Consider the following 26712-nt stretch of genomic DNA (forward strand, 5'->3'; position numbering starts at 1 on the left):
CTAAAAGCTGTGAAAAAAATTTGCTTTGTAGGTTATTAGGACACACAACCATTCTAGTAAACAATAGAAGCACTGGCAGCTTAGTCAAATTAAAGCTATTATTTATAATAAACTATTGTCCGGTTTTGTGGTTTTCTGTGCAAAACCTTTTTAATCGAGAAATTGTAAATCACAGGTCCCCAGAGTCCATGTGAACGGACAGATATAAGGATGGCAATTGTAGCTGATCACCTAGGACTTAGCTGGACAGGTAAGCTTTTCTGCTTTAATATTGAAATTAGTCTTCGCTATTACATTTTCAGGTAGTCTTCCACCAAAAGCCACAGCTAGGCTGCATCAGGCTCCCACCAATGCACAGTGAGCCCAGCCTCCCAAAACATGCCTAATAGGAAATTATCCCATGGTCTTGCAATAAATCAAACAGAAACTCGCAGGGAAATAGCTAAAAAGGGTCTCCTCTCAAGATGTTCACCCAAGGAGTTGAGTATCTATCTGCTCAGGCTGTGGGCTGCCTCTGTATCTGGACAGCAGTTTACCCAGAGCCCTGGAGGTTTCAGGGAGCCCAGCAGTGCCCCAGCAAGTCGGTGCTGTGGGGGGGGTTATCTAACTGTATGCCCGCCGTACCTCCCTGTGTTGATGGGCAGAGCTGGCCCTTCCCGGGCTTACAGCTGCAGCAGCCAGCTCTCCCCGGGCGTAGGTGACAACAGCATCAGTGCTGAGCTGCACAGCAAGGTCACAAAGGAGTAACAGTCACCAGAAAAAACAGATTTTATAAATAAGTGGTGATGAGGTAGTCTTCACGGAGTTTTTTTCACCATGTTTAAATGGCTTACTGAGTATGAGTACGATAATAGCTCACAGAGATGACTGAAATTCAAAATTGTGTCTGTCTTAGGAAATTAAAGTATGAGTATATAATGCCATGTTCATCATTGTCTATAAAGCTTGTGTCAGGTAGTTTTGTTGGCATCTGTGTGATCCAAGAAAGATAATATTTTTAAGCCTGACAGGATGATTGAGGGATTTGTGCTTTCTTTGGTGTTTCTATTGTTGTTTTCTTTTCTTTGCTTTTTTTTGTCTTTATAGAACTGGCAAGAGAACTGAATTTTTCTGTGGATGAAATAAATCAAATCAGAGTAGAAAACCCCAATTCTCTTATTGCTCAAAGCTTCATGTTATTAAAAAAATGGGTTACCAGAGATGGGAAAAATGCTACAAGTAAGTTCAAGTAGTTACTTTTGTTGTTTATAAGTTATAGCCCATTTCATCTGTTGCCTGATCTAAATAGGTTAAATTGAAGGAAACATTATGAATGTCTTTCTCAAACCACTGATGGAAAAAAAAAGTTTCAGTTATATTTTTACCAGAAGTCAGAAACGTGTCTTCTTTATTCAGTATATATGCAGAAGGAAATAATCTGTTCTACACATCCATAATTGATGGGACAAGTAATGAACTTAAATTCCGGTAAAGAGAATATTAGGGAAAACTTTCCAATAGCAAGGAATGTGGAACATGGAAATAGGCTGCCTGGAAAAGTTAGGTAGTCTTGCAGTATTGCAAGTCATAAGAAAAGACTAAACCTCTTTCTGTGAGGAGTGATGGAGACACTGATTCTGCACTGATTCTGCTGGTTTTATCTGTGTGTTTCACTCGAATTGCTCAAACTGAAAGAGGGGGGTTGATTTTTGTGTTAGGCCAATGGTGTTCATTACCATTCTCTAATCCACACACTCCTGCACAGTATTTGAGTCTACTTTGACCTCTTTCACCATAAAAGTAATTTCCAGTGTTACTGTGTTCTCACAACAAGATTACTGCAAATGAGATTTCACAATGTACTGCATGAATAGCCTTACATGCATTATTACCTACGTGGCTACCTATTCTGTTGTTCCTCGAAACAGATGGTAAAAGGATTTTTACATTCCTTTTATGTTCTAGTAAAAGGATATTTTGTTTCAGTAGTAAGTAAATACATTCTTTAAGAACTCTCTGACTTTATTCTTTGTGCCTTTTGTGTTGTAATATCATTATATATATATATATATATGTATTCCCTTGGGGGGGAAGGAAGACTCTTAATAGATGTATATCTTGAATAAGTAGGCAGAAGAATGACTACTTAGACAAATGATGGGGTTTGCTAGAATCAAAGGCATTGGGACAGAAACATATGCCAGCAATTTATAATTAATACAATGTGAATGTAACTGAGAAAGACGATTACACGGTTCTGCAACACTGAACTTTTTTCTGACATGTCTTATTTGTTTTTCAGCTGATGCCTTAACTTCCGTATTGACAAAAATTAATCGAATAGATATTGTGACCCTGTTGGAAGGACCAATATTTGATTATGGAAATATTTCAGGCACCAGAAGTTTTGCAGATGAAAATAATGTTTTTCATGATCCCATTGACGGTAATTGAATTCTGTGGTCATATTTAGTTCAGTGACATGTCCAATAAGACAATAATGTTGTATAAACTAGCCTTTAAAAAAAGACAGTAAGTTCTACAGAAATAACTGTTTTTAATGTGAAGGGTTTTTTCACTCCTAAAGCATGCTCATGGTACGACACGCAGGCTGCACATTAATATCTCAGAGAATAAGCCCAGGATCCCACAAACGTATGCCTGAGTAAGCTTGTTCCCGCCAGCCTTGGTGTCAGTTGACAAGACCTGCGTATTTTTCTCCTGCAATAGTTGTGCTTTGAGGCTTGCCCATGTATATTTTTAATGTACTTGGTATTGCATGCTTTCCAAGTTACCTGGAAATGTATATATATTCTTTGACTTCCTGTCTAGATAAGTAACAGTAAGACTTCTTCGAAGGAAAAAAAGAAGGAAGAACGAGGAAAAAAAAAGTGCTTAGTAATTGCATACAGTACATTGATGTGCAATTTACTATCAAGCCTCTTTGAGACAAGTGAACATCAATTACTTTATGATTTTGACTTGTACCATTTCTACAATGGCAGTAGAAAAATAAGAAAATGTTTTATTACTGCAGGAGAGAATATCTTTTTCAGTCTACTAATGGGTAAAATTGTGTAATAATTTTCACATGGAAGCTGTACCAACTGAGAACAGAATTGTGCAGGTTACTTTTGAGCCAGATTAAAAGGATAAATGAAGTTCTGCTTGTAAACCAGAATTGCCATAGGTATACTTATTATTTCTCAGTATGCTGAAGATGCTAAATGTTGTTTTTTCTTCTTTTAAATGTTAGTTAACAGGCACTGGGTTGCTATATTCTTTACTTTGATTTTTGTCACATGTATTATAAATAGCTCTTAAATAAGATTTTTCTTTTGTAAGTAACATTTCCTTTGTTTTTTGTAATTTGTTCAAGTATGTATTGGGCTTCCTCTGTATTTTAGTAGGATTTTTTTTCTTTAGCGCATATAAGCTCAGTGTACCTCCATTATTGAGCAGCATTGCTGGTCATTGCATCATTGCATTACAGAAATAATTTTCTGATGACATTTTAAGAAAGTTGCTCTTGAAATGTTGATTGCGCTTTTTAATAGCGGCATCAATGTTTTTATGAAAAAAATACGCTTCTCTGCAGTTGCTTTCTGTCTCTCCTCTTCTCTGGACCTTCCTCAAGCTTCCTTTCCTCACCAAGACCAGACCACCTTTGCCTTTCTCTCAGCTGATTCAGGAAACCAAAAACCAAACCCTGTTAATGCACCTCCCTTTGCAGGCAGCACAATGTCAAGTTAACCCCACAGCATGTATTTTTTTCCTTTTGTAGGTTACTCAACCTCTTATTTGCTGGAATGCGAACTTCAGATTTTGTTGTCGTTTTTATGTGTATATTCAATTTAATCCTTTTGTATGGTTTTCCCATGTTTTCATCAATTTTTCTTTTCTTTTCTCTCTTTATTTGAGCAGTGTATCTGATTGTACCCATGTCACCAAGATCACCTCACTCTCCAAGATCACCAAGATCTCCTTACTCACCACAGTCCTCTCACCTGTATAACTTTACTGTACCTGAAATATTCATATAGCTCTCCCTTGTTGTGTTTGTGTTCTCTTATCCGTTTGTTAGCTTCCCTTTTTAGTTTTTTATCCTGCTGTGTATTTAGATCTACTATTCTTTAGTATCCTCATTAGGATCCATTTCGATTCCTCATTCTTTAACTATTCCATTCTTGTGGCTCTATGGTTAAATTGGAGATATCTATTAGTAATATTGTATTGCTGGTATCGTGTATTTTTATGTAAAGTATATTAAAAATGTGGACCTGTTTCAGAAATAATACCTACTGACAAACAAGTGGCTGTCCTATGTTATGATCTACTTCTGTCTTTAAAATCTATTTATTAAACTTTCAAATTAAAAAAAAAAAGAAAAACTGGGAAAGAAAGATTTACACAATATGGCTGCAAGAGATTGTATTGGATATAAAGGGACAGCCACCCTTGTCCACATTTGATTTATTGCATGCTCATAAGACAATCTGCTATAGCTTGAAAATGTTAAAATGGCTGCAAAACCAATTGCTGAAATCTTTACAGACTATTTACAAAATACTCAAAAGTACTGGCTTCACTGTACTATTCACTGGCAGTACTCATTTTTTGTTCCATCCGTTTAGGACAAAGTAAAGAAATCTCTCAGAACTACATATGTTCTTATACACTTGCACCTCCTCATACGTTTCATACTTTATGTAGCTCATGAATCATTTGACATTTGCTTGTTTGTTGCTCCATGCTTCATCCCAGTCAGTCCAAATGTGCTGTCTTCCTTAGGTTATCCCACCATTCAAGTGGAACTGGAAACTCCCACTGGGTTGCGCTTCGTGCCACCCACCCCTTTCCATCAGGATGATTTCTTTAGCGACACCTCTAGCCTAGAGTCACCCCTTAGAACTCCCAGTAGACTGAGTGACGTGTTAGTGACCTCCCAGGGACACGTAGATGGTACAGCAGCAGCACCGCCAGTGGTGACTGAAGAAGATACTTCACTGGATGACAGCAAACTCAGTTTCTCAGTGCCTAGAGAAGGAACACCTAAAGATATTTCCGTAGGCGAGAACCAGTTGGAGGAAGTGGACCTTAAGGATTTTCCACGGTATCTTGGTAGTTATGGCGGGATATCAAAAGATGCTAAACAAAGGCAGAGTGAAGAGACTAGTAAAACAGGAGTAAGGACTGAACAGCCTGAGAGAGAAAAGTCTGGTACTGATGAGGAGATGACGGAAGAAAAGCTTAAATCTCCTTTTGAGGACATTCATCTGGAAGAAGGAGCTGAGTCTGAGGAGATGACGGAAGAAAGAGTATGGTCAATTCTTAAAGGTGTTCAACAAGCAGAACACGAAATGTCTTCAATTACAGGTTGGCAGCCTGACTCGTCAAGTGTCACTGAGCCACTGACATCGGGACGCAGAATAGGTGGTAGCCTGCTAGATCGTTTGGATGATAGGTGAGCACCTTTGTATAAGAGTGTGTGTGTGTAAGCAAGCCTTCCCATGCTGCTTTTACCTCCAGGAGCAGTGCTGAGGCTGCTGTTCTAATATTCTATGAGAATATGTATATACGTGCCTGTGTATATATATATGTACTTAAAAGAAAAATTAATAGTTGACTCGATTTGGCCTCAGACATATTTGTCTTTTAAAATGTATATTTATCAGGTTTCATTCTTAATATAGGTATTTCAGAAGTAGTTTGTGTTACGTTTAGTGGATAACATTACTTTTTGTTTTCTTTATCTTGTGTATTTCTATTTTTAATTAATCTAAGTGATATATACATGTAACTGGAATCAAGGACTATAAAATGTACATTATCTGAAACCAGGACACTACATTACTCTTATTTCTCGAGTACCTTTTTAGCAGCCATCCTTTTCATTGCATCTCTATGCCTTTCCTCAGATAGTCGTTACTTTTTCCATAAGCCAATTTTTAAATTGTCACTGTTTTTATACACTTACTTCAAGCATGTTATGTCATGGTGATTTACTAGACTTTTAAAGAGATGAGTTACAAGGAATAAAAAGGTAAGAATGGTGATACCAAATCTGTCTAGTCCCCCATGTTGTCTCCCAGCAGTGACTGTAGAGGATGCTCAGGGAAGGAGGAGAGTGGACATATACTCTGTTTTCCTCCAGTACTCTCCCAAGTGTCACTTGCTTTCAGCATAATGACCTGCTGAGATGGATGCTTTCTACATGTTTATCCTCAATGCATTTCTCTCGCATGAGCTTTTCCAGCCTCCCCTTGGATCTACTTAAACTTTCAAGATTCACAAGATGTTGCCATGTTCAGCCTTGCTGGCACCCACTGGGTGAAGAGCTCCTGCCTGCCTTTGTTTTGAATGTGGCTCCCATGATTACTAATTGAAAGAGCCAGGTCTGCATGAGCTGTAAATCAGCAGAGAATGATTATTTGTCTGTCAGCAGTTTACATCATTGCAGCTTTGACTCAGGATGTTTTAAGGTTTCAGGTAGCATTAGATACTCTCTTACTGAATCCAGTGGGAATTCAGCCATTGATTTCAGCAAACTGCTTGTCTTTCAGGACTGTAAAGCACTTGATCTATTACTGATGCGATTTCTGTTGTTAAGCAAACATTGTTATTCTGCATTTTATATTGTGTTAAATTAGTAAAATAGTTCACTTCTAGAAGTAAAAGGGCTTCCTTGAGAAAATAACATATCAATTTCTAACTAGATTAATTCAATTTACTATCTTTTGTAAGAGTTTTGCCCGCAAATAGCTATAGTATTTTCATGTGTACGGTCATTATCTGAAAGCAATCAAAAATGCAAAAGGGAAGAAAACTGTGCCTCAGAAGTGCAAGTTAAACCTAACCGTAGGTAATCTGAGGCAAAATTTTGGTCAGCTGTCTATCTGGTAGTAACCTTCCTTGCCTTTGGCTTTGTTTATTATTGAAACTCTGAACTGTCTAAGGATTTATTTTCAGATAGCAATATTTTTTAAAAGGCATGAGTTATCTGGACTATAGATATTGTACTTTGGGGGAAAAAAAACATAAACTATTTGGTCATTACTGGTAATTGCATGGTAACAGATACTTTCATCACTTCCCTAGTTAGAGAGCAGGTTAAAGAATTAGTGCCTTGGGGATTTATCTCACAATTATACAATGGAAATGGTAGGCGTTGTGTATTTTTCTTTCTCTTTTTCCTTCCCCCTGCCAAGTGGAAGGGGAATAACATAAAACATTTGACCTTGTTTCCAGTGTTCACCATATTCTTGTTGCTTCTGGAAAGATACCATGATGCAGAAGATAAGGCTATTAAATAGATTGAAGTTTGCAAGCTGAATTTAAAATCTTACTTTTTTTTTGTCTGAAACGCATGTGCTAAGGATGAAGGCTCAGTAAGAGGCTTGGTGCTTTGCCCTTCTGCATGTGATTTAAGCACTGAACGGCTGTCTGTGCTTTTTTTCTTTTTCTTGTAGTTCGGACCAATGTAGAGATTCCATTACCTCATATGTCAAAGGAGAAGCAGGGAAGCCAGAAACAAATGGAAGCCTATCCGAATCCACAGCAGAGGCGAAAACTAAATCCTACATCCAGGAATCTTTAAATGATGTGGGAAGACAGAGTGGCAAAGAAGCCCTGAAAACAAAGACCCAGATTGCAGCTGGTACTGATGAGCAAACGTTATCATCAACAGCATATCAGAAATCTTTGGAAGAGACTAGCAAGCCAACAACAGAAGGCAACAAAACATCTGTGCCTGTCAGTGTGAAGAAGATGAGCTGGAGTACTTCTGAGGATAGCAAGCCAAGAACAAGCATCCAAGAGGAGGAGGGAGCAGTAATGTCTGAACAGAAGGTACAGTATGTCCTGTAATAATTAACTGCGTGAGGAGTCCCTATTGCTCGACATAATTTTTTGTAAGACTTGTAACGTTGTTTGTGACAGGTTTGGGGTTTTTTTTAATCTTTCTTTATGCCTTTTCTATTTATTGCTAAATTAAGAAAAATGGAAGGTAGTGGAAATTTATGTTCTGCAGTGTGAATAGAATGAGGTGGAGTGTGGGTGGGCAGAGGAGCCAAGCAGGGCTGCATAATCCTCTGCCTGACTGGCCCCGAGCCCTGGAAGAGGTTAGAGCAGCTTCTGGGACCACTGTCCCGCATCGCTAGGGAACAGGCCTCTTCCCTGCCCTGACATACCACCTGTGCAAACAGTGCCAAATAGCTCAGCTGTCCTCCATCTGTTTCCAGTAAGGTGATGCCACTGGTTTCCACTCCTTTTGTGACATTGAAGTGAGCAAAGAGATATTGGGACTCTTCGGCCTCTATCCTGCTCCTTGTCCCCAACACCTCCGGCATTTTTTTACTCTGTTATTTTGCAGAAAAATAAATTTTGGGTAATATTTAATCTCCTCCTTACGTTTTTTGTTTCACGGCCTCATTCATCCCAACTCCAAAGTGCATCCAGCCAAGAGGAATCAAAAGATTTCCAAACGTGTAAAGCACTTTTCCAGGTGGTGGCTCTTCTAAAAATACTGCGGAGGGGCTCCCTTTTATTTCTACCTTGCCTGGCTTGCACATCCTTAACTGCAGAACTGCAGTTGTTGTCTGACAATTAAGATTTTAATAGCTTTCTCAGTTGCTCATATTTATTTCCCAGAAGTTTAAAAGTAAAGTAGATTCAAAGAATGGCTTATAGACCCATGGGTGCGTGCACCTTGCACCCCAGCAGTGGGAGAGTTGCCACGGAATAGACCACAGGGCTGGCAGGGAACCAGGCTGAAAAAGGGAATTGCAGAGGCTCTTCTACATTCCTCTCTCTGCTGAGATTGTCTTTTCCCAGGCGTAATACAGGAGGAGATTATAACTTCTGGAAGCGAGGTATTTCAGTAGAATTGCTTCTACATGATATAGCACTTTTTTTATTGTAGCACAATAAAAATGTTGGCTGTGGTAGGCTGCAATAAATCATTCAGGTTTAAATTAGTTCATTTTAAACTATTCTTTCGATTATACAACCAAGAGTTCTTTTATTAGATGGTAACATAATCAGTCTCAGCAGTTATGCAGCATATGATTGTTATTATCATGTTATTAGTTCGTGACACAGTTGAAGCAGTGAAGATCTTTCCTAATGTTCACCAATTACTGGAATACTTAAAAAATGTAAGAAAGAGCCTTCTGCAAAGGCAGTTAAAGGCAGATGGCAGAGTTCCTTTAGCATTGGTAGGCTTTGGGGCAGACCTCAGGCTTTTATTATTATGATCCATTTAAAAGCAGGGATGAGCGTAGATGCACACTGTAACATGCTGAGGCTGTGCAACAGTGCTGCACTTTCCCCTCTAGATTCCCATCAGTGAAAACATAAGTTGTCATCCACTTTTGTGTGCTCTTTACTTTTGGATATCCCATCTGGATTGGGAAGAAAAAGCACGTGCTTTTGTTATGCGTGCTTCTTGCACTACTTTTGCTTTATTGGCAAAGGGTGATAATCTTACCTTCTAAATAACAAGTCTTTTTATAGATATGATCTTGGAATAAACTGGTATCAGAAAATAATGTCATTTCTAAATGTGGGTCTCTCACAAAGCCTGAATGGGTGACAAACTAGTGTTTGTTGGAATGACAACAAGAATTACTTCTAATATCTTGTTGATATTTCTTCAAGAATATCTCCTAATTTAATTTGAAGTCAATAGTTTAGTTACTAACACAGTCAAATTTATGGACAGTTCATGTGCTGTCATGAAAACAGAAAGAGAATTTCAACTGCAGTCTTTCTGCAAGGTGTTCTTCAGAAATGCTCCATAAAGAGAAAAGTGTGGAAGAAACAGATTTATTTTTGTGGAAAGAAAGGGGGAACAAAATAAAATTACTTCCCAAAGTAAAAGGTGAGGGATGCATCAGTGTTTTGGCACACAGTTTGCAACAAGAGATAAACTCAGACAATTGATATTGGGCTGCTGCCTGGTGATGTGGATGAAACAAATTGTTGGCCTCATCCCAAGTCCACGTAAATGCCCAAAAGTTTACAAAAGCAATGCAGTGACAATGTAGGCCATATAATTCTCTACAAATGCTCAAGCATCAGATTCCAATGATCTTTTTAAATGAGAAGAGCACAGCACAGTTGCTCTATTATCCCAAAGAGGGTGATGTCCACCATGTGGTTGAGGTGACTCCCAGTGTCAGAATTCCATCACAAATAAACCATTTGAAGCTGTTTATTAAAAATAACTCTTCCTCCAAAACCTTCGTGCCCTCTGGGAATCTTCTCCTGCTTCTTGTTACTTCTTCAGGATAGGGTTGGATTATAATTTTTTTGTACGTGTATTTGGCTAGTGTCAGGGGACAGCAGGAGACTTTACATGCAGATGAATACTGTCATCCTGCCCTAAATGCTTTTTGTTATACAGTCCTTTTTCTCCTCCACCCACCTATGCCTACTCTTATTTTACACATCATTTGTGAGAAATGCTTCTTGTTTGGGATGTCTTGGGCCAGATTCAAAAACCAAAACAGAAATTCAGTTAGCAATATCCACTGTTCATGACTTTAAAATCAGTTTGGGGCTGTATATATATATTGTGTATATATACACTCAATGTATAATTGAGTAATTATAGAGAAAATTTTCAAGTTTCTCTATTCACGGAAAGGGTGGTTCAGCCAAACATCACGTGAGCAGGGCCTCTGCCCTGTGTCTGTCACAGACAGAGGTATGAAGCCCTCTGCCAGGCATGTGCACACAGAGCTGCTCAGCCCCAAAGCCAAGGAGCTCCTTGGGTTTCGGAGGGGAAAACCCTGGGGCTGTCAGAGGGTGCCAGGACAGAGTAGACACCTGTGTGTGGCTGTGGTACCTCCCAGCACCAAGCTGAGACCAGCGTTAGGCTGTTCCCCCTTGCCCTCAGCTGAGGTCTACCAGTTCACTTCTTAAAAAATGCAGAATGATTGTACTTCACACTACAGTTTTGCTACTTAAAAGCAGATAAATACTGAGCAGGAAAGCCATTTACATGGAGAAGTTCTTCAAAATGCTTATTTGTAATCTTCTTTGTGGAGGTGCTCCACTGAATCTTTCTGCATGACTGTCTTCTTTCTTTATGAGGGAATTCACTTCCCATACCTTGTGAATCCATACAATTTGTTTGAAACATTAATTTTTGAGGAGAAAAAAGCAAGGAGTTATGATAAGGCTTTTTTGTACACAAAATTTTTAGAAAGTACATAAGATTTAGAAATTCCACAGGTCAGATGCATTCCAAATACCATTTTCTACGACTTAAGAGCTGCTGAGATATTCCATACCTGGTATACTTATCAAGCTACAGCATGCCAAGGAGCAAAAAAGCCTCCTCCTGCCATATCCTTTAAGAGCAAAACTGTGAGTCATTATGTACATGACAGAGACAGGAAAACCACTGTCCATGATAACCTCTGTTTTCTTCTCCTAGTCCTGATCAGCATGTTCTGTCTTGCAAATGTGCTGTTCAAATGTACTAAAACTGCATTTATTAGGAATATAGTTACAGTGACAGTGAGATTGAGAGTGATTCAAGCTCAGATGAAGAGCAGAGAATTACTACAAGAGTTTATCGACGGCGGTTGATTCTGAAGGTATTTTGTGATTTGCATTCCTGAGGCAACGTTGGCATGGATGTGGGTTTGGACCACTGTGTCAGAATGTCAGTTTTGGCATACCGGAGTCCCTCTGGTAGTGTGCTTTCCATTGCCAGTATGTATTTATAACCAAGCGCTAGGTGGCCTTTTCTAGCTTAACCCAGAGGTTTATGGTTGTCTTCTGCTGGAAAACAACTGGGCTGCATGGCATGTTGTGTCCTTCACTGCCACTGTTTTGCATGGCATCTTAAGGACTATAGCTAGATGCAGTGTGTTGGTCTGATGTAGAGAAAAACGAATTGCAGAGAGATATGGGTGACAATTTTTTTCTTTTTTTCTATTTTCTTAAAAAAATTCTAAATTACAAGTTAAAAAATTGCAGGAACGTACATGAGTGGGACATAGGAGAGATGAGCCATGTACTCTGGTTGAAACTTGTGGTCCTAAGTGCTTAATGTGTTCTGGTGTTGTAGTTTAACCCCAGCCAGCAACTAAGCACCACGCAGACGCTCACTCACTGAAACCAGGACATCTGGAAAACCTCAAAACAGTGGGTGATCGTGATTTAAAACCTACCAAAGTTAATAAGAGTCTTTGTATTGCCTTCAGCAGGCTTTGTTTAGTATATTTATTTACAGATGACCTTTATTTACAGCATAATATACTTTATATATTGATAACAATGGCATAGTCATATAAATAATAGCATTTGCCCTCATGTTTTTTCTTGTATGGTCATATATTATGGCTTTATTTGCCTGCAGCGTATAGCATAAGAAAATAATTCTGCATTGGAAACCATTATGTTAATCCCTCGGTAACTTACAAGATTTATTAGATTCTTATTAGAAAATCATGTAGTCGAGCCATCAAAAAGACAGCCAGCCACCATAGTGCTATTACAGCACTAGCTGAGTTTGCCTAAGATATAGTTGTTACTTTAGGCATGATTTGTGACGCTCTGATTGCACATATCTATATAGCTGCTATTTGCATGCTTCGTGGAGAAGAGTATGCATACAGGCACCACACCTTTTGTGTAACGTGGAGGGCAGATTGGCTGCTCTGCACAGCTACTGATCTGTCCAAGATACAGACACTTTTGGAAAAGGCAGGATGACATTTCTGACTGTCTTCACCCTGAATTTCTTCAGTATACCAGTCATGCTTCTGTTTGGGACAGGGCAGGAATTGCAAAATGAGCTCAGTAGAAGTGGATATTTTGTCCAATACCTCATCTTTACAGGCAGAACCTGCTGACTTCCATGAAAGGCCCTGGGCAGATCGGGGTATAACCCTTCATCAGTAATTCCCTCTGCAGAGAAGACATGACTGGTCAGAAATAGGAATGTGGGTTTGGTTTTTTTTTTCAAATGGGGCAGGTGGCCTGTGGGTGATTACAGACCCTCGAATGCTGTAAGAATGTTTCTGGTAAGACATAAAGTCTCCGTGCGCTGAAAGTTTTAAAGGCTGCATAGTTGGCCTGTGGCTGATGTCCCCCACCCAACTGATGTCTGAACTATTTTAGCGTCCACTGGTTTGGAGTCAGGAGATGTCAGAATAGAAAAGAGAAAGTATGTAAAAGGCATCCTTCACTTACTTTCCAAGTACATTTGCTGTGTTTAGAGAAAGGCATAGAAAATTGTTTTTAAATGTGGTGGTATAATTTGGGGTTGAACTTTTAACAGAGCAATGGTAAAGCAGTGTATATAGTGTTGTAATCTGCAGCTAGTGCAGATGCAGTCAGGAGGGTCTGCTCCATGAGTGGAGGTGGCTGAACCTGCTCTGTTGGGAACGTGTCTGATCCAAACTGGATTAGAGCTGTACCTGTCTCTTGATTAGAAAATACACGTGATACTTATGCCATTTTCTGAAGATTTATAGTGTCCCCCCCCCCTGCATCTCAAGACAAAAGAGAACAAGAAAAATTTTCACAGCAGCAATCATCAGGCCTTTTAGAGTTTGGTAGTGGAAAGAGTTTGATAGTGGAAACAACCACTTCAGTAAATATATTTTATCATGTAAGGTTCATGAAATGGTGGTATGAAATAGAAGAGTCAAACTTTAACGTTGGTAGAGATCTGGACTTTAATTTCTGCACATTCCTGGGAGCAGAGGTTCAGTTTGGGTGAACTGAAATCGCTGGGAGACCATGCACAAACTGAGGAACAGCTCCTCATGCAGGGAAGAGGTCTCAGGATACAGCGCTCAGAGGCATGGAGCAACGCTCTCAGCAGGCAGAGTAAAAATAACTCCTGTGTTTCTGCTGCATGGCCCCGAGCAGCAGTCAGGAGGAGCAGGAGGCTCTCGCCTGCCAGTGCCTGAGTGCCCAGTGAGCGGGTGCTCTGCCCGACCCCACGGCCCCGGTGCCCCTCTCTGAGGCTTACGCTGAGTGGGGCTGGCATCGCTTGCACGTAGCAGTAGCGAGAGGGCAATCGGGCTTTCCTTCTACTCCTGTGGTTTCTGACACTCGTGGCTAGCCAAATAGTTGTTAAGGTGCAATGCAAAGTAGGAGGCAGGGACGTTTCCCGTCCCCCAGGCAGCGAGCCTGCCACACGCTGACAATGAAATGCCCCAGTGCTTATCTGCAGTCCCACCTGGACCAGGGGAGTACTTATCCTCTACTGTCTTATGTTTACTTAGGAGCCAGCCCTAGAAATCTTGGTTGAGCTGGCATTCTCTGGAACAAAAACTGTTTTGAACATCTGAAAAACCTGGGCGCAGGCATCATAAATGGCTGGCAGTGCCTTGCCCGTGCTGTCAGCCCGCTCTGCCGGCTTGTGCCAGTGGCAGCAGCCGGGAGGGGACGAGGGTGCCCTTGGAGCCTCCGCTGGGTAGAGACGCACAAGGGACCTGTGTTGTTTTACTGTAGCATATATTCATTACTGCCTGCATGTTGCATTAAAGGCAACAGAGGTACTCACGTAGCCTGCAGGCATAAAGTTTGGTAACGCCAAAACTTGAGGATAAATTGAGTCCTGTAGAAAAAAGGCTTTGCTATGTGCCTCCACAGCTACCATCAGGGCTGAATTGCTTCATTACCTTTGTTCTTCTTTCCCAACTTGTGTTTCGTTTCAGTGCTGTTCTGTATTATTGCTAACAGTATTATTTCCATTTAACTGCTACCTTAGTTCTCTGTCCTGGCCCAAATATGGAGAAAGACTTTTCTCTACCCTGGAGGTATTTTCCCAGCAGTCCAAGAGCTGAGTCCTGTCAAGTGTTCAGCACTCTACTCTCAAGCACATTCCCATGGGATTTAGCACTTCAGAGGGCTGAGCCCATAAAACCAGACAAGCAAGGACTGATGCCCATTTCCACATGTAATAGGATCTATTCTAACCTCAAGGTAGTGCATATGGTTTTGGTTTTGCTTCCTTTCCCCTCTTCTGTTCACATGGCGGATTGATGGGATGGGGCATTGCAAAAGAAATGGATTTTTATGGTAGTGCAGGAATGCGAGCAATTAGCACACAAGGGAAAAATAAGAGTGCTGCCACAATGTGCACATTCAGAGCCTGATCCAAAGCTCCTTTTATTCAGTCATGACAGAAATCAGTGTCTAATTTTTCACGCTTTTTCAGAGGTGGTTATATCTTTCATGGGTACAAATCTTTGGCAAAAACTGTTTAGTAAAATACTTGCCAAAAGGTTTATGGTAGAATTTTGTAACGGAAAATAAAATAGATTTCTAAGCAGGGGTTATTAAAATCTGATGTCATTTTGTGTCTTGTACTTTTGTTATTTCTTGCCAATTTTTGTTAAAGATTTATTTGTCTCTTTCCATGCATTTTGCTCATGAAACCACCCATTACTGATTGCAGAGGGTTTGGTTCAGCCTGCACTGGAGGTGTGGCATGGGAGCCTGAGCAGCAGTCAGTCAAAACTAGAACCAGCAGCTTTCATGATCTTATTATTCAGAGGAAACTTATTTATGGAAAGTGAAAATGTGGCCATCCTGTCAGTGAGAAGAATTAAGGGCCTGTGCCCCGCATAAGGCACATGGGAAGCATTTTCATTTGTGTATTCAGCTGGGCGCAGCCTCTCTGCTGCAGTCCCTGCCAGGCTGGGAGACCTGCAGAATTGCTCTACTCTGTAAGTGCCCTCGCCCCGGGAGGGACTGACAGGTTCGGAGTTGCCAGCCTCAGTAAGATAACACAGAGGTAAATTAAACCACAGACTACAAGTGCTGTTACAAGGTCTGTTCATCATGTTGTCCTCCATGCAACAAGCAACAGACCTATGACCCAGCTCCCGGTATTGGACTATACTCTGCCCCATTTGAGGCACCATTTCCTTTCAGGTCTCCTTGACTTGCCTGGCGGTTTGTTGTTGTGCCCCCCGTCCCCGTCCCCCCCGCCCCCGCCATGGCTTTAGCAATACATCTGCAAACAAGCAAGTACAGACTCAGCACGGGCAACAGACGGAGAGTCATGGCATCTGATTAACAAGGTCTCCCTGAGTAGGCAGAACTCACTAATGAAAATGACCTTAGTGAAAGATGTTTGTTTCTACTGCCACTGCCACTGCCACAGAGGCTTGAGACCCCAAGGAGACTGAGGCGCAGCTGCTGTTTATGCATGACAAGAATGTGATCTCGAGACTGAAAGGATTATGTCTTGATGGTGGCTTAGGCCAGTAAGGGAAGAGGTCTGAGCGCTCTGTACAGCTCCTGTTCCCATTGCAGCATTGCCTCTGGTCTTTGGCAAAATTAAATATTTAGGATCTTTCCATCTTGCTTATTTCCGCCTGCTTTTAAATTCCCTTTTATCCATCTGGGTAAGAGGCATCCAGCCGCACCTTTTTTCTCCACTGTTACAACAACACTAGATGTATAGGAGGAATAAAAGGGACTATTATCCCTCTAGTAGCAAAACAAACATGAAAGAAAACCAGAGCTCTGACAAATCTGCAGTGAACTTTGGCACAATACTGCAGCACTGACTGTATAACTCTGTTTATCTGGAGGTCCCTGGGAACACCCGTAATCTGCAAATAACTGTTAAGAAAATCAGTAGAGCTGGCAGAAGACTTTGAGGAAGCTGCTCTTTGCTTCTCCTGTCCTGGAGAGCAGCAGAGAGAGGATACCAGCTGGTTTTGGCAGGACTACACTCCGGCGAGCAGGGTGACATTAAAGCACTCTGCTTTGCAAAGCTTCCTGGCATGTTCTGGGGCTGAGGCAGCCTTTGTATGGTTTAGTCCCCGGGATATAACCGAGCTTCCAGTAATCGCGGTATTAGGTTTTCTCCGTGCCTTTCTAAAGCTCTCGGTATTGTGACAGTGATTTCAACGGGTCAAGGCTAAAACGAAGCCCACATAAGTATGATGCAGCAGAAGGAATTTTATTCTTTAGCAGTGACGCAGACACACCAGCTTTGTGTTTAAAAACAGCTTTTGTTGACAAGGTCATCTAACGTGCCATTCTAACCCAAAGCTGGTTTGAGATCTGACAAGTAAAACTGCCAGTGGGTAAGGGTTTTTTTCCCTAGCAAACATCCATCTTTATAACTGCATAGGATTAGAAATGTCAGTAAATCAGATCTACCTCCTGCCAATTGTGAGCCCTCCTGCAATTTGTTTAACTACCCACCAGCAAGAAAATTGTGAAAGCTGGATTTCATGCGTGCTGACTGCTGAGTAGTTAACAGCATTTATCCTTAAATTGTGCTTAAAGGAGCACATAGGTAATTAAAAACCAAGATTCACCATACCTTTAAAACTGCGTTTTCTTCCAAGAGACATCTTTCAGTGCATCAATGCATTTTCCACTTTAAAGCTGAACACAGCAATTCTCACTAACTTGGTTTAAGGAATAACCTTGCTCATAGTGGCAGTAAGGAGTCAAAGGACCAGTAAATGCAGGCAGTATTGGTGTGCCAGGTAGTCTGGTGACTTTGCTACTGGCCACGTTGTTTTATTTCTGTTTTTCATGGGGTTTATTGTAGTGGCTTTGGAGATCCCATTCATGAAAGGGAACCTCTCCATACCTCTGTGCTCCATGGGGTGGGAGGGACGTCTGGGCCAGGGTTCCCTCCTATCCTTTAGGGCATGGCGTGGCAGCCTGCTGGGGAGTCTCTGAGACCACGAGTGAGAGGCCAGGAAAGAAACTGTGCAGCTAGTTCCCCATCTGCTACGCTTCTGATAAAAAGTATTAGGTCTCCAGAATCAGTATTTCCCCCCGTTGTGGCTAGGAAACCCCACAGGTTTCAGTTCCCAAAACCTTTACCCAGTCATCGCCCCCCTGCCGCAGCAGCAGTCCCCATGCCATTCTCGTTTCTGCTGTCTCGCTCATGAGAAAGGAAGGAGCAGGCTGCTGTCGTTGGGGCCCCGCTCACCACGGAGGCCAGCCTCTTACTTCCCTCCTCCTGCACGTAGCATGACTTCAGTGCTTAGGCAAGTGTGTAATTTCTCCTGCCCGTGACCCCTCAGCCAGCAGAGTCCTTCTGGGAAATGAATTGTATGGGCCCAGCCCAGGCTCCGTCTGAAGGCTTCAGCAGCTGTTTGTTCTGCCGTGCTTCTTGCAGGGATGCCACCATTCCCAGGCCTGGGGACCTCAGCTAGGTCCCTTCAGCCCCAGGTGTATCTCAGACACAAGACCTCATCCTTACGTCCCTACGCAGTGACATCCGCCTGGCTCTGGAGCCTGCCCTTCTTTCAGTGATGCTTCCAGAAGCATCAAAGTTCAAAAAGTTTTGCAGTTTATATATAGCCTGTGAAAGCATGGGAAAAAGACATGTAAAATGTCTAAAACTGTTTAATTACTTAATTATCAAGTGGTAATTTCAATACAGCTTTTGCTATGAAATAAGCAAAAATTCTGCACTTCTGAATAATGGCAAATGCTGACCATGGGCTCAGCGGCAGACCTGCCTTTTGCTCTTTGGTACACCCCTCTGGCTTCTGCCTGCTGCAGGCCCTCTCTCTAAAGCGAGGAAAATGGAAAAGCTTAGCTATAGAAAAGACCGCAAATGGCTTGTAAACAGGAGGAAAGGTTTATTCGGTTTAGAGCTTAGAAATAGTGTATAAACCTAATGTTATAATGTACGTATTGAAAAAGCTGTGTTTGTAGAGAAAACAGTTAAAAAAATTAAACATGTCATCACTGTATTTGTTCATTATAGAGCAGTGCCAGGAGCTTATGTAGACAACTGTGTAGCACGTAGACCACAGTAAATAGGAATTATATTTGCCCTGTGCAGCTTAGTACGTGGAAGCACTATGAAAGCTGGATATTGAGCTGTAATAATCTCATTTCAAATATTTTGTTGTTAATATTGATATAACATGTTTCATACAATGTTTCTTTCTGCTTTCTCTCTCTAGTTGCTATTTTTTCCATAGTGGGTTGAGGGTGAGGGAAGAAAAGTTTCAAGGATTTTTTTTGTTTGTTTGTTTAAAGGGTTATTCATTTATGTGTGGAAATTTTTCACATGTAGGCCAGCAACATTACGATTATATTTGCTTTATTTATATGAAATAAATAAGCACAGATGTCATATATTTTTGAAGCATCAAATGCAGTCCTTGCTTCAGCACCCAGGTTTGGAAACATGACTTTATGAGATAAAATTGTCAAAGTTCTTCTGGAACATGAGTTCATGACTGCCAGCTAGCCTTAGACTCTAAAGTAATGTCATTTATTTATAATTTCAGCAATAATTCTTGTAGTGGTATTAAGTCACTAGCATAGCAGTTAGGAAACTGCTTTTACATTTATTTACGCTGGTCCTATAAATTGCTGGTACTACAAGAAGCGATGGCTGGAGTGCTGCCGATCTCAGTAAGTCGTGCACCAGGCTGCCGAGGCTCCTTGGCAGGTCGGCAGGCATTACCGTGCCAGGAAAAGTGTCACGTAAGATACCTTTCTCCATTTTGTAAATGCTGAGAAGTCTTGTTGTTTGTGTGTGTGTTTAAGATCTTGTGTTTAGCAAGCTATAGGCAGAGCTGTCTTTTTAAATCCCAAATTTCCCCCACCTTATTTTGGTGTTAGACCATGCGTCTGTGTGTGCTGGGCACTGAGAAGCTGTGAAAAGCTAATGGACGTCTGATTAGAGATTTTATCGTCATGAATTTGTGCCTCCATCTCATAGGACTCAGACTGATCGCAAGATGATTTGTTGCCTAGAGAGCTTCATGTCATGAATTAGTTAATAAGAACAATGTGCTAGAAGCTCACTACAGGCTTTAAGGACACATTCTGTAGAATAAATGCACAGGTATTGGCATGCTAAATGAGCAAGGCTTTCATACTATTTGTGTGACATAAAGCAAACTGTTACATAAAGTTGAAGCTAGCATGTGCTTGTTGCTTGGATTGGTGTGGAAATACGTGTGGGTTTGGCAGAATATAGGCTATGTTGCTAATCTTATAACACGTTCTTTAGGGTGAGGAAGCAAAAAACGTTCCTGGTGAATCTGTAACAGAGGAACAGTTTACTGATGAAGAAGGCAACGTCATCACAAGAAAAGTAATCATGAATTACATCACTGCTCTGAGTCTTTGCATTCAAGTAACTTCTTTTAACATACTTTTTCCCTTTAGAATCTAGGAAAAAAAAAAAAATCGATCCTTTTCATGTATTGCTTCCCACAGATCACACGGAAGGTAGTAAGACGCGTTGTTATCCCCCATGAGAGGAAAGTTGGCGAAATGGTAATGGAACGGGGACTATCAGGAATTAACAGTAGATGTAGAGGGTTGTGTTGACTGCTGGAAAGTGCTAAAGGGCTGGAGGTTTGCATTTAACAAGAAGCCTTGGCAAAGTGCAGTGCTTGTGGTTATTGACAAGTTGTGCATTTGGGTAACGGGGCAGGGGTCTCTGTGCTCTGTGCAGGCAGGGGCTGTGTCAAGGGGGCCTGGCTGAATTCTGTCAGCACAAAGCGTTAAGGTCTGTTTCTGTATAACAGGCAGCAGGCTTAAACCATAGTTTTGAGGCCTGTTTTGTGCCATCAAGATGAGCCGTGTCTGTGGGTTTGGTTAAGCCCTTGCAGAATTTGCGCCTTACACCCTTAGGTGTAGTGTGTTGCTTTTTCACCAGCCCAAAGGAGTGAGCTGCAGTCTGGTCCCCACCGGCCTCTCGCTCACCTGCATAATACCCCTGTGCTAGTGACAGAGGGTTTGCAGGATTCAGGGGAACATGAACATACCCAAGCAATGGGATCCTTTACAAGCAAGCACCAAGACAGGATTTTGTCCCTGGCAGTTAAAATCAGAAGCCCTTCTGTAGGGCCAGACTGTGCCCAGCTTCAGCACCCCTAAAAAGAAAGGAGGGCAGTGGGAAGGGCAGGCCCCTTGTGCCCCAGCACGCCCTAGCCCCCTTACAGGGGGCTCCAGGGGTATGGGCAGGCGTGGGCAGGCTGTGCCTCGAGCTATCCTCTGTCCTAAGGAGGCTTTGGGGGAACAGGCAGCACCTCTGGAGTCAAATGGCTACAGGGGAGCGCCTGCCTTGGTCCCCAGCACATGGCCCTGGGAGGTTTTTGCTGCAGTAAAGTTGTCATTGAGGTTAATGGAATTTTTGACTGAGTGAAAACAGATTCAAAACCAAACAAAGGTAACAAATACTCTTCATCTGCTGGTAATAAAAAAGAAAAAAGAAAAAAAGTGTGGGGGGGACATGACATAGAAATAAGAGAGTTGAAACAAACATATTTCCATCCCCTCTTTCGTAGTCCTTTATCAGGGAAAAAATAAATCCTGCCCAGCAAGGGGGAAATATTTTCAATTTGCTGCACCAGATTAGATTAGTCGGAAGCTACAAATAGTTACAATTACATCAATGCAGATCACCCGAGGGGTGAATTCTGCCGATAACCACACATAAACAGATGCCTTTCTCTGATGTGAATGAGGCTTGTGATTACTGGAGTATTTATTTTTAGATGATTATTGAGCTACTTTTAATGAGTGAAGATGAACTTTATTTCGGGGTTTGCTGTTTTAAAGACACTGAAACCTGCACTGCTTGTCACTGTCATTGGTTTTACTTCTGCGCTGCTTTGGTGGTGGTTTTTGCTGCCTTTCTTCTTCCTCCCTCTATTCCATTACTAACCTGCTCACATTAAAGCACAGACATTGTGAAACATCATAACAGCAGCCATGGCCTGTGCTGTTGGAAATGTCCACCAATCCCAGCTGACCCGGGAGGCCAGTTGGGAAAGGTGATTTTCCTTGATGGTGGCACTGAATACCGCTGCAGTTGATGGCAGGGGCTCTGCCGAGGCCTGCCAGTCAGTCATTCCAGCCCAGGGGTCGTGTTGAAATTGTAGATGATGAAGATGATATTTCAGGCCTGTGCTTTTGCAGCTCATCAGAGTGGATAAGCAGATTGTGTGTATCTTTGAAATGAAGTGTTAATGTGATTTAACTGCTTTTTACTTATCCTGTTACAGCAAAATGTGGAGCCTGTTTTGGAAGCAGGTTTGTAATTATGACCACTCTCTGCAGACTCTGTTAATGTTCATATTTCTCCTTTAAAGCAGGGAGAAGGTTACAAGGTTAAGACGAAGAAAGAAGTCAGACACGTGGAGAAGAAAAGTTACTCATGAAAGCTGAAAGCCGACCACTGAGCGGTCAGTGTGATCAATTTTCTTTCACTGCTAAAGCCTTTTGCCAGCACAGCGCTGCGCAGCACGGGGACTAGCACCTGGGCTGTGCAATGGCTTGTCTTGGCTACCTTAACATTGCTTTTGAGCTGCAAAGCTGAATAGATGGCCCTTGATCTTGTAAGCAGAAAATGACCTTCGGTTCATGTACAGAAACTGAGCTTTGCTTCCTGGAACATAAAGCAAAGCAATACTGAGGCATGTGTAAGATTTTGGGGAGTTTTACAAAGTCTAGTGTTTGTAATCCATGGCACTTTCTACTCCTAAAAGTCAACTTAAACACAAATAGTGAAGGAGCTGCACAGAAGTAAATCTGCTGGGAGTGGAAGGCTTCTTCCACTGTCGGCCTTGTGGTCTGAGGGCAGTTACGCAAGTCAGAGTCCTTGTAAGAGCCAGTGAAGTGTCTCAATATTTGCCAACAAATAATCCTTACCAACTGTTTCTTATTAATTTTATTGATCCAGCCTTAACGGTTGTAACAAAACAGCAGCTGACATTATAAGGGCTTCCCAAACTAAAACCAAATGCACAGACTAAGACACACTTGCAGGGGCTCTGTAACGGCGTGCCGGAGCACTGTGAAGCCAGAGGCTGCTTTGTCTCAATCACATAACTATAGTCACACAGCAAATGTGCCTGTAAATACGGGAAGAGCCAGTCTGTGTCTGTTAATGCTGGTCAGTCAGTCATGGCTTCAAGCATGTATGTTTACCATGTTCATGTCTTTTTTTCTACTCAGAACTTTTCTTAGCTTTGGTGGGTTTTAGGAATTGGGCAGAGAAAGAGTTTATGAAGTACAAGTCTATGTGTTATCCTTTTCCTATACATCTAGTATAGGTTTGACTGTAGGATTTAAGAACAGGATAAACAGGACCTGGAAAACATACTGGATAGTGATGTGGAGGTAAAGGACAGAAGCAGAGTCTCTCCTGAGTCACTAGTCCCTTCTAACTGCTGCAATGTAAGGTAGCCCCTAAAGCCACCTGGCCGTGTGGACTTTCTGTGCATGTGAGTAGTGCCATTTGAGACCCGTGGCACACGGTGTGTGGGATCTAGCTGCGGGCTTTATGGGATCAAGCCCTAAGAAGCAAGCTCTGCGAGGCGACTGGCATGCTTTCAGCATCTGGTAAGCACCTACTGCATCCACCTAGCACAACCGCTGAATTCCTGCTTCTATTGAGAGCCCTCCCACATGTGCTAGTAGAATAATACTGCTTCATGTGGCTTGCTGCTCAACATACTCATAAAATATTTAATGTTTTGAAAAGGAAGGTGATTCTTTTGACACACCTTTCACGGAGCTCAAGGATATGGGAGGAAAGCAAGCCAAAGGGATGGTACTGCTCATATGAAATTATGTCCCAGCTTAGCTCCTGTGTTTTTCCACTGTCAATCTGCAGCAGAAAACCAGTGGAAATTTGTGAATTCAAAGGCGCTGAAGGCCAGATGGGGCACTGAACCCCATAAGCAGTGCAGATAAAGAGCCTGCCAGCATACAAGTGTGATGCAACGTACATTGGGGATAAGGGAGAAGCATTTCATTTTAAAATAAAATGGCATTAATAAGGCAGTCCTTGCCTAATGTATGAAACATATTCTGACCTTCAGAAAGCCAGAGTCTGAGTTCCCCAGAACCCGATTTGCTCCCATGACTGCTGATGCATTTCTCCTGTGATTTCCAGTAGGCAACTCTTCTGTACTAGAGCCCCTGAGGAACTTCGAGAGTTTTCCTTAGATAACAAACCTTTGCTCAGGGGGGAGCTTTGTCCTGTAAGATGAATCTCTGTGGTCCAAACTTTGATATGATAAGCATGACCAAATGTGCATTAAGTAATTGTGAGCCCAGTCAAGAATCTATTGAAAACATTTTATTTGAATGCAGAAGTGGATGTATTTGCACAGACAGGGGATTCTGATAGAAAACTAGTTCGTTTACTGATCACAAAAGACTAAAAAATTCTGTTTGGGAGGCAGAGGTGTTGCTTTTCCTTTGAATGTTTGAAAAAAATCACAACGTTAGGTCAATTTTGCTGTAAAAATGTCTTTGTCACCATTGCAAATAAACCTGTTGTGAAATATAGGTTGAAAGGAAAAGCCAAGAACTTTTGCATGCAATGCAGTTCTGCAGGACGGCACTGTATGAGCTGGTGTGACTGCTGCAATGTGAACAGGCGGCTTTTAGCAGCAGGATAGATTTATGACAACCGTAGATGTGGGCAAGGACAGATTGTTTTAGCATAGAAGGAGAGCACGAGCACTCCTGGGAAATGCGTGTGGACCTGTGACCTGATTAGTAAACAGGCATGTCCATGCCAGCCTGAATCCTGCAGGCGCTACGCAAGCTGCACTCCCAAACAGGCTTTCCTGCGCCCAGGTGCTGGGGAACCTGCAGGTCTTCCAGCTCCTGTTCCCCGGTGTGTTTGTATTTCTGCTTCCTGCCTGCCTGCTGCAAGACATCGCTGTTGTACAACAGATTTAACAAACTTGCTGTCCTTATGTGGATGGCTGCTTGACTATTTTTGGATGGGCGAGAGAGCAGGAGCTGGCCCCCCTTTCTCCCTGGTGCCACTCACGCAAGCCAGGTGGGAGATGGATGGGGCTGCTCCTCTTCCTTGCTTTGTCCTTCGCCAAGCCTCCTAAAGGCTGGACTCCACATTCCTGGCTCCCCTGGTCACGTTCCCTGAGCGACTGGCAGAGGTGGATGTGCAAGGATTGCAGTTTTCCACCACTGTGGGGTTGCCTGCAAACAATAAACAAAAATGTGCTGTGAAAGCAGCAGCGCTCGCATTCTGGAGATGATGCTATTTCTTCCGCTATGGAGAGCACCTATTCCTTGTCATCATCGGATCTGACGAGCTGGTACTTTGTCTGGGCTGATGAAATGCAGCATGTTGCAAACGTATTTGTAAGTCAGTTCACAAGCAGCGTGGACATCTGCAGCTGCGTTTTCCCTTCATGCTGGGAGCTCAACTAATGTCATTACCTGCCTAGAAAGTGTGTGATTTATCCTATTGCAGAATTCCATAATGCCACTTAGAACTTTTCTATTTAGTCAGAGAAAGGCACGAAATTGATTCTAATGAGATTTTCTGAAATGATTTGTGCTATCTTTTCTTTCCATAGGACTGTGTGCTTTTACTGCCAGTATTCTAGAGGGAAACTCACAGAAGAAAAATCAACAGGAATTAAACATTCACCTATAAAAGTGTGCGTGTGTTTGCTGCTTCCACACATTAACCGCATGGTTTTTATGCAAAAACAAACAAACAAACAAAAAAACAAACAAAAAAATTAATTTAGCATGAGCCAATTTACAGAGCATGGAAATTCACGTTCATTCACAGGATTGGAGGGTGCGCAGTTACCAATGCAGTGTATATACAAGATGCCATGCTGTTAACAGCTTCTTTCAAGCAGTTTGATATCATCTCAAAAGAAATAAATTCCTGTGGCCAGAGGGGATATACGAAGACGAAATGGTAAACCATGGAAAGACACTAAAATTACTAAAATCCACAACAGCTCGCCTTATTTTTCTTGGACCCAAACTGTCAGGGTATAAAACACTATTTGTTTCTTTTTTAAACATCAATAGTTTTGCTGTAAATAAATAACACTGTATAAATTCTAACAAAATAGAATAAATGTTGATAAGGCACTGCCTTTTCGATCACAAACAGAATATTGCAAATGCATTGAGCAGGCTAGGTGTCTCAAATGGCTGCACCTACAGGGATATTCTGGGTGTATCTTCACAGATTCTTGTATATTAGCAATTATAATGTTTGTATATGCAAAAACGCTAGCTTGATTTTAAAAAAATCTTTAAAATCTGCTGCAAATTTAAATGATTCCCAAAATGAGGAATTCTGTAGTTCTGTGAAAATTTTTCTTCAGAGTACTAATATTTTGATGCATGTGTTTCACCTTATTTTGATTAAATCTTTTCCAGTTTTGCAAACACTATACCGCAACATGAAAAATAAGATTTTATCTGTAAACACAAAGCCCTTCATCTAATATTTGTTGCTGTTGCCAATTTTTCAATGAAATGACCTAAAACCCATAACATATACAGTAGTTGCATTATGGGGAGGGGGGTGCTATCTGTTCTCGCTTTATAACGGGGGTAATGCTTGCAGCTTTAGAAGTGGGTTGGTGCTCTAAGGAGCACAAGTTTGGGATATTTTTAAATGAACTGAAGAGAAATTATTAGCTAATAGACTGGCAGCACGCTGTAAAATTATTACTGTATTGTGTAATGGCTATAAGGTGTAGAATCTTTCAGTAAGCCAATCATCTGTAATCATCCTAGCAGTGTAATATTAGGTTGTTAAGGCTGCTGTGTTTTAAAGGGCATTTTTATTTGGGTTTTGGTGAAATACTTTAATTTGTTGATTATATTCATATGGAAACAGCATTCATTGATAATAGCTCTAATTACATATGTATGAAAACAACAAACACTGGATGATCTAGTTGATTATTTAAGCATAAAATAAATTGTGTTAAAACTCTTGGACAA

General features: G+C 41.6%; 1 protein-coding gene across 25 annotated transcripts in view; it reads left to right on the forward strand.

Annotated features, from left to right (window-relative positions):
• The window catches only part of ANK3 (ankyrin 3), a 388642-nt gene extending 361930 nt beyond the window's left edge, over positions 1-26712 (forward strand). For 15 of the 25 annotated variants that reach the window (XM_052800053.1, XM_052800057.1, XM_052800054.1 and 12 more), the window contains 10 exons: positions 176-250; positions 1087-1218; positions 2282-2425; positions 4771-5443; positions 7449-7827; positions 11487-11585; positions 19970-20053; positions 20179-20238; positions 22062-22154; positions 25311-26712. In XM_052800053.1, the coding sequence (XP_052656013.1) occupies positions 176-250; positions 1087-1218; positions 2282-2425; positions 4771-5443; positions 7449-7827; positions 11487-11585; positions 19970-20053; positions 20179-20238; positions 22062-22130 (1715 nt within the window). In that variant the 3' untranslated portion in view covers positions 22131-22154; positions 25311-26712. The remainder of the gene's footprint in view (positions 1-175; positions 251-1086; positions 1219-2281; positions 2426-4770; positions 5444-7448; positions 7828-11486; positions 11586-19969; positions 20054-20178; positions 20239-22061; positions 22155-25310) is intronic. The other 10 variants (XM_052800062.1, XM_052800064.1, XM_052800073.1 and 7 more) reach the window with 5 other exon arrangements.

Source organism: Harpia harpyja, chromosome 10, assembly GCF_026419915.1.
Source record: "Harpia harpyja isolate bHarHar1 chromosome 10, bHarHar1 primary haplotype, whole genome shotgun sequence".
Classification (NCBI taxonomy): Eukaryota; Metazoa; Chordata; class Aves; order Accipitriformes; family Accipitridae; genus Harpia; species Harpia harpyja.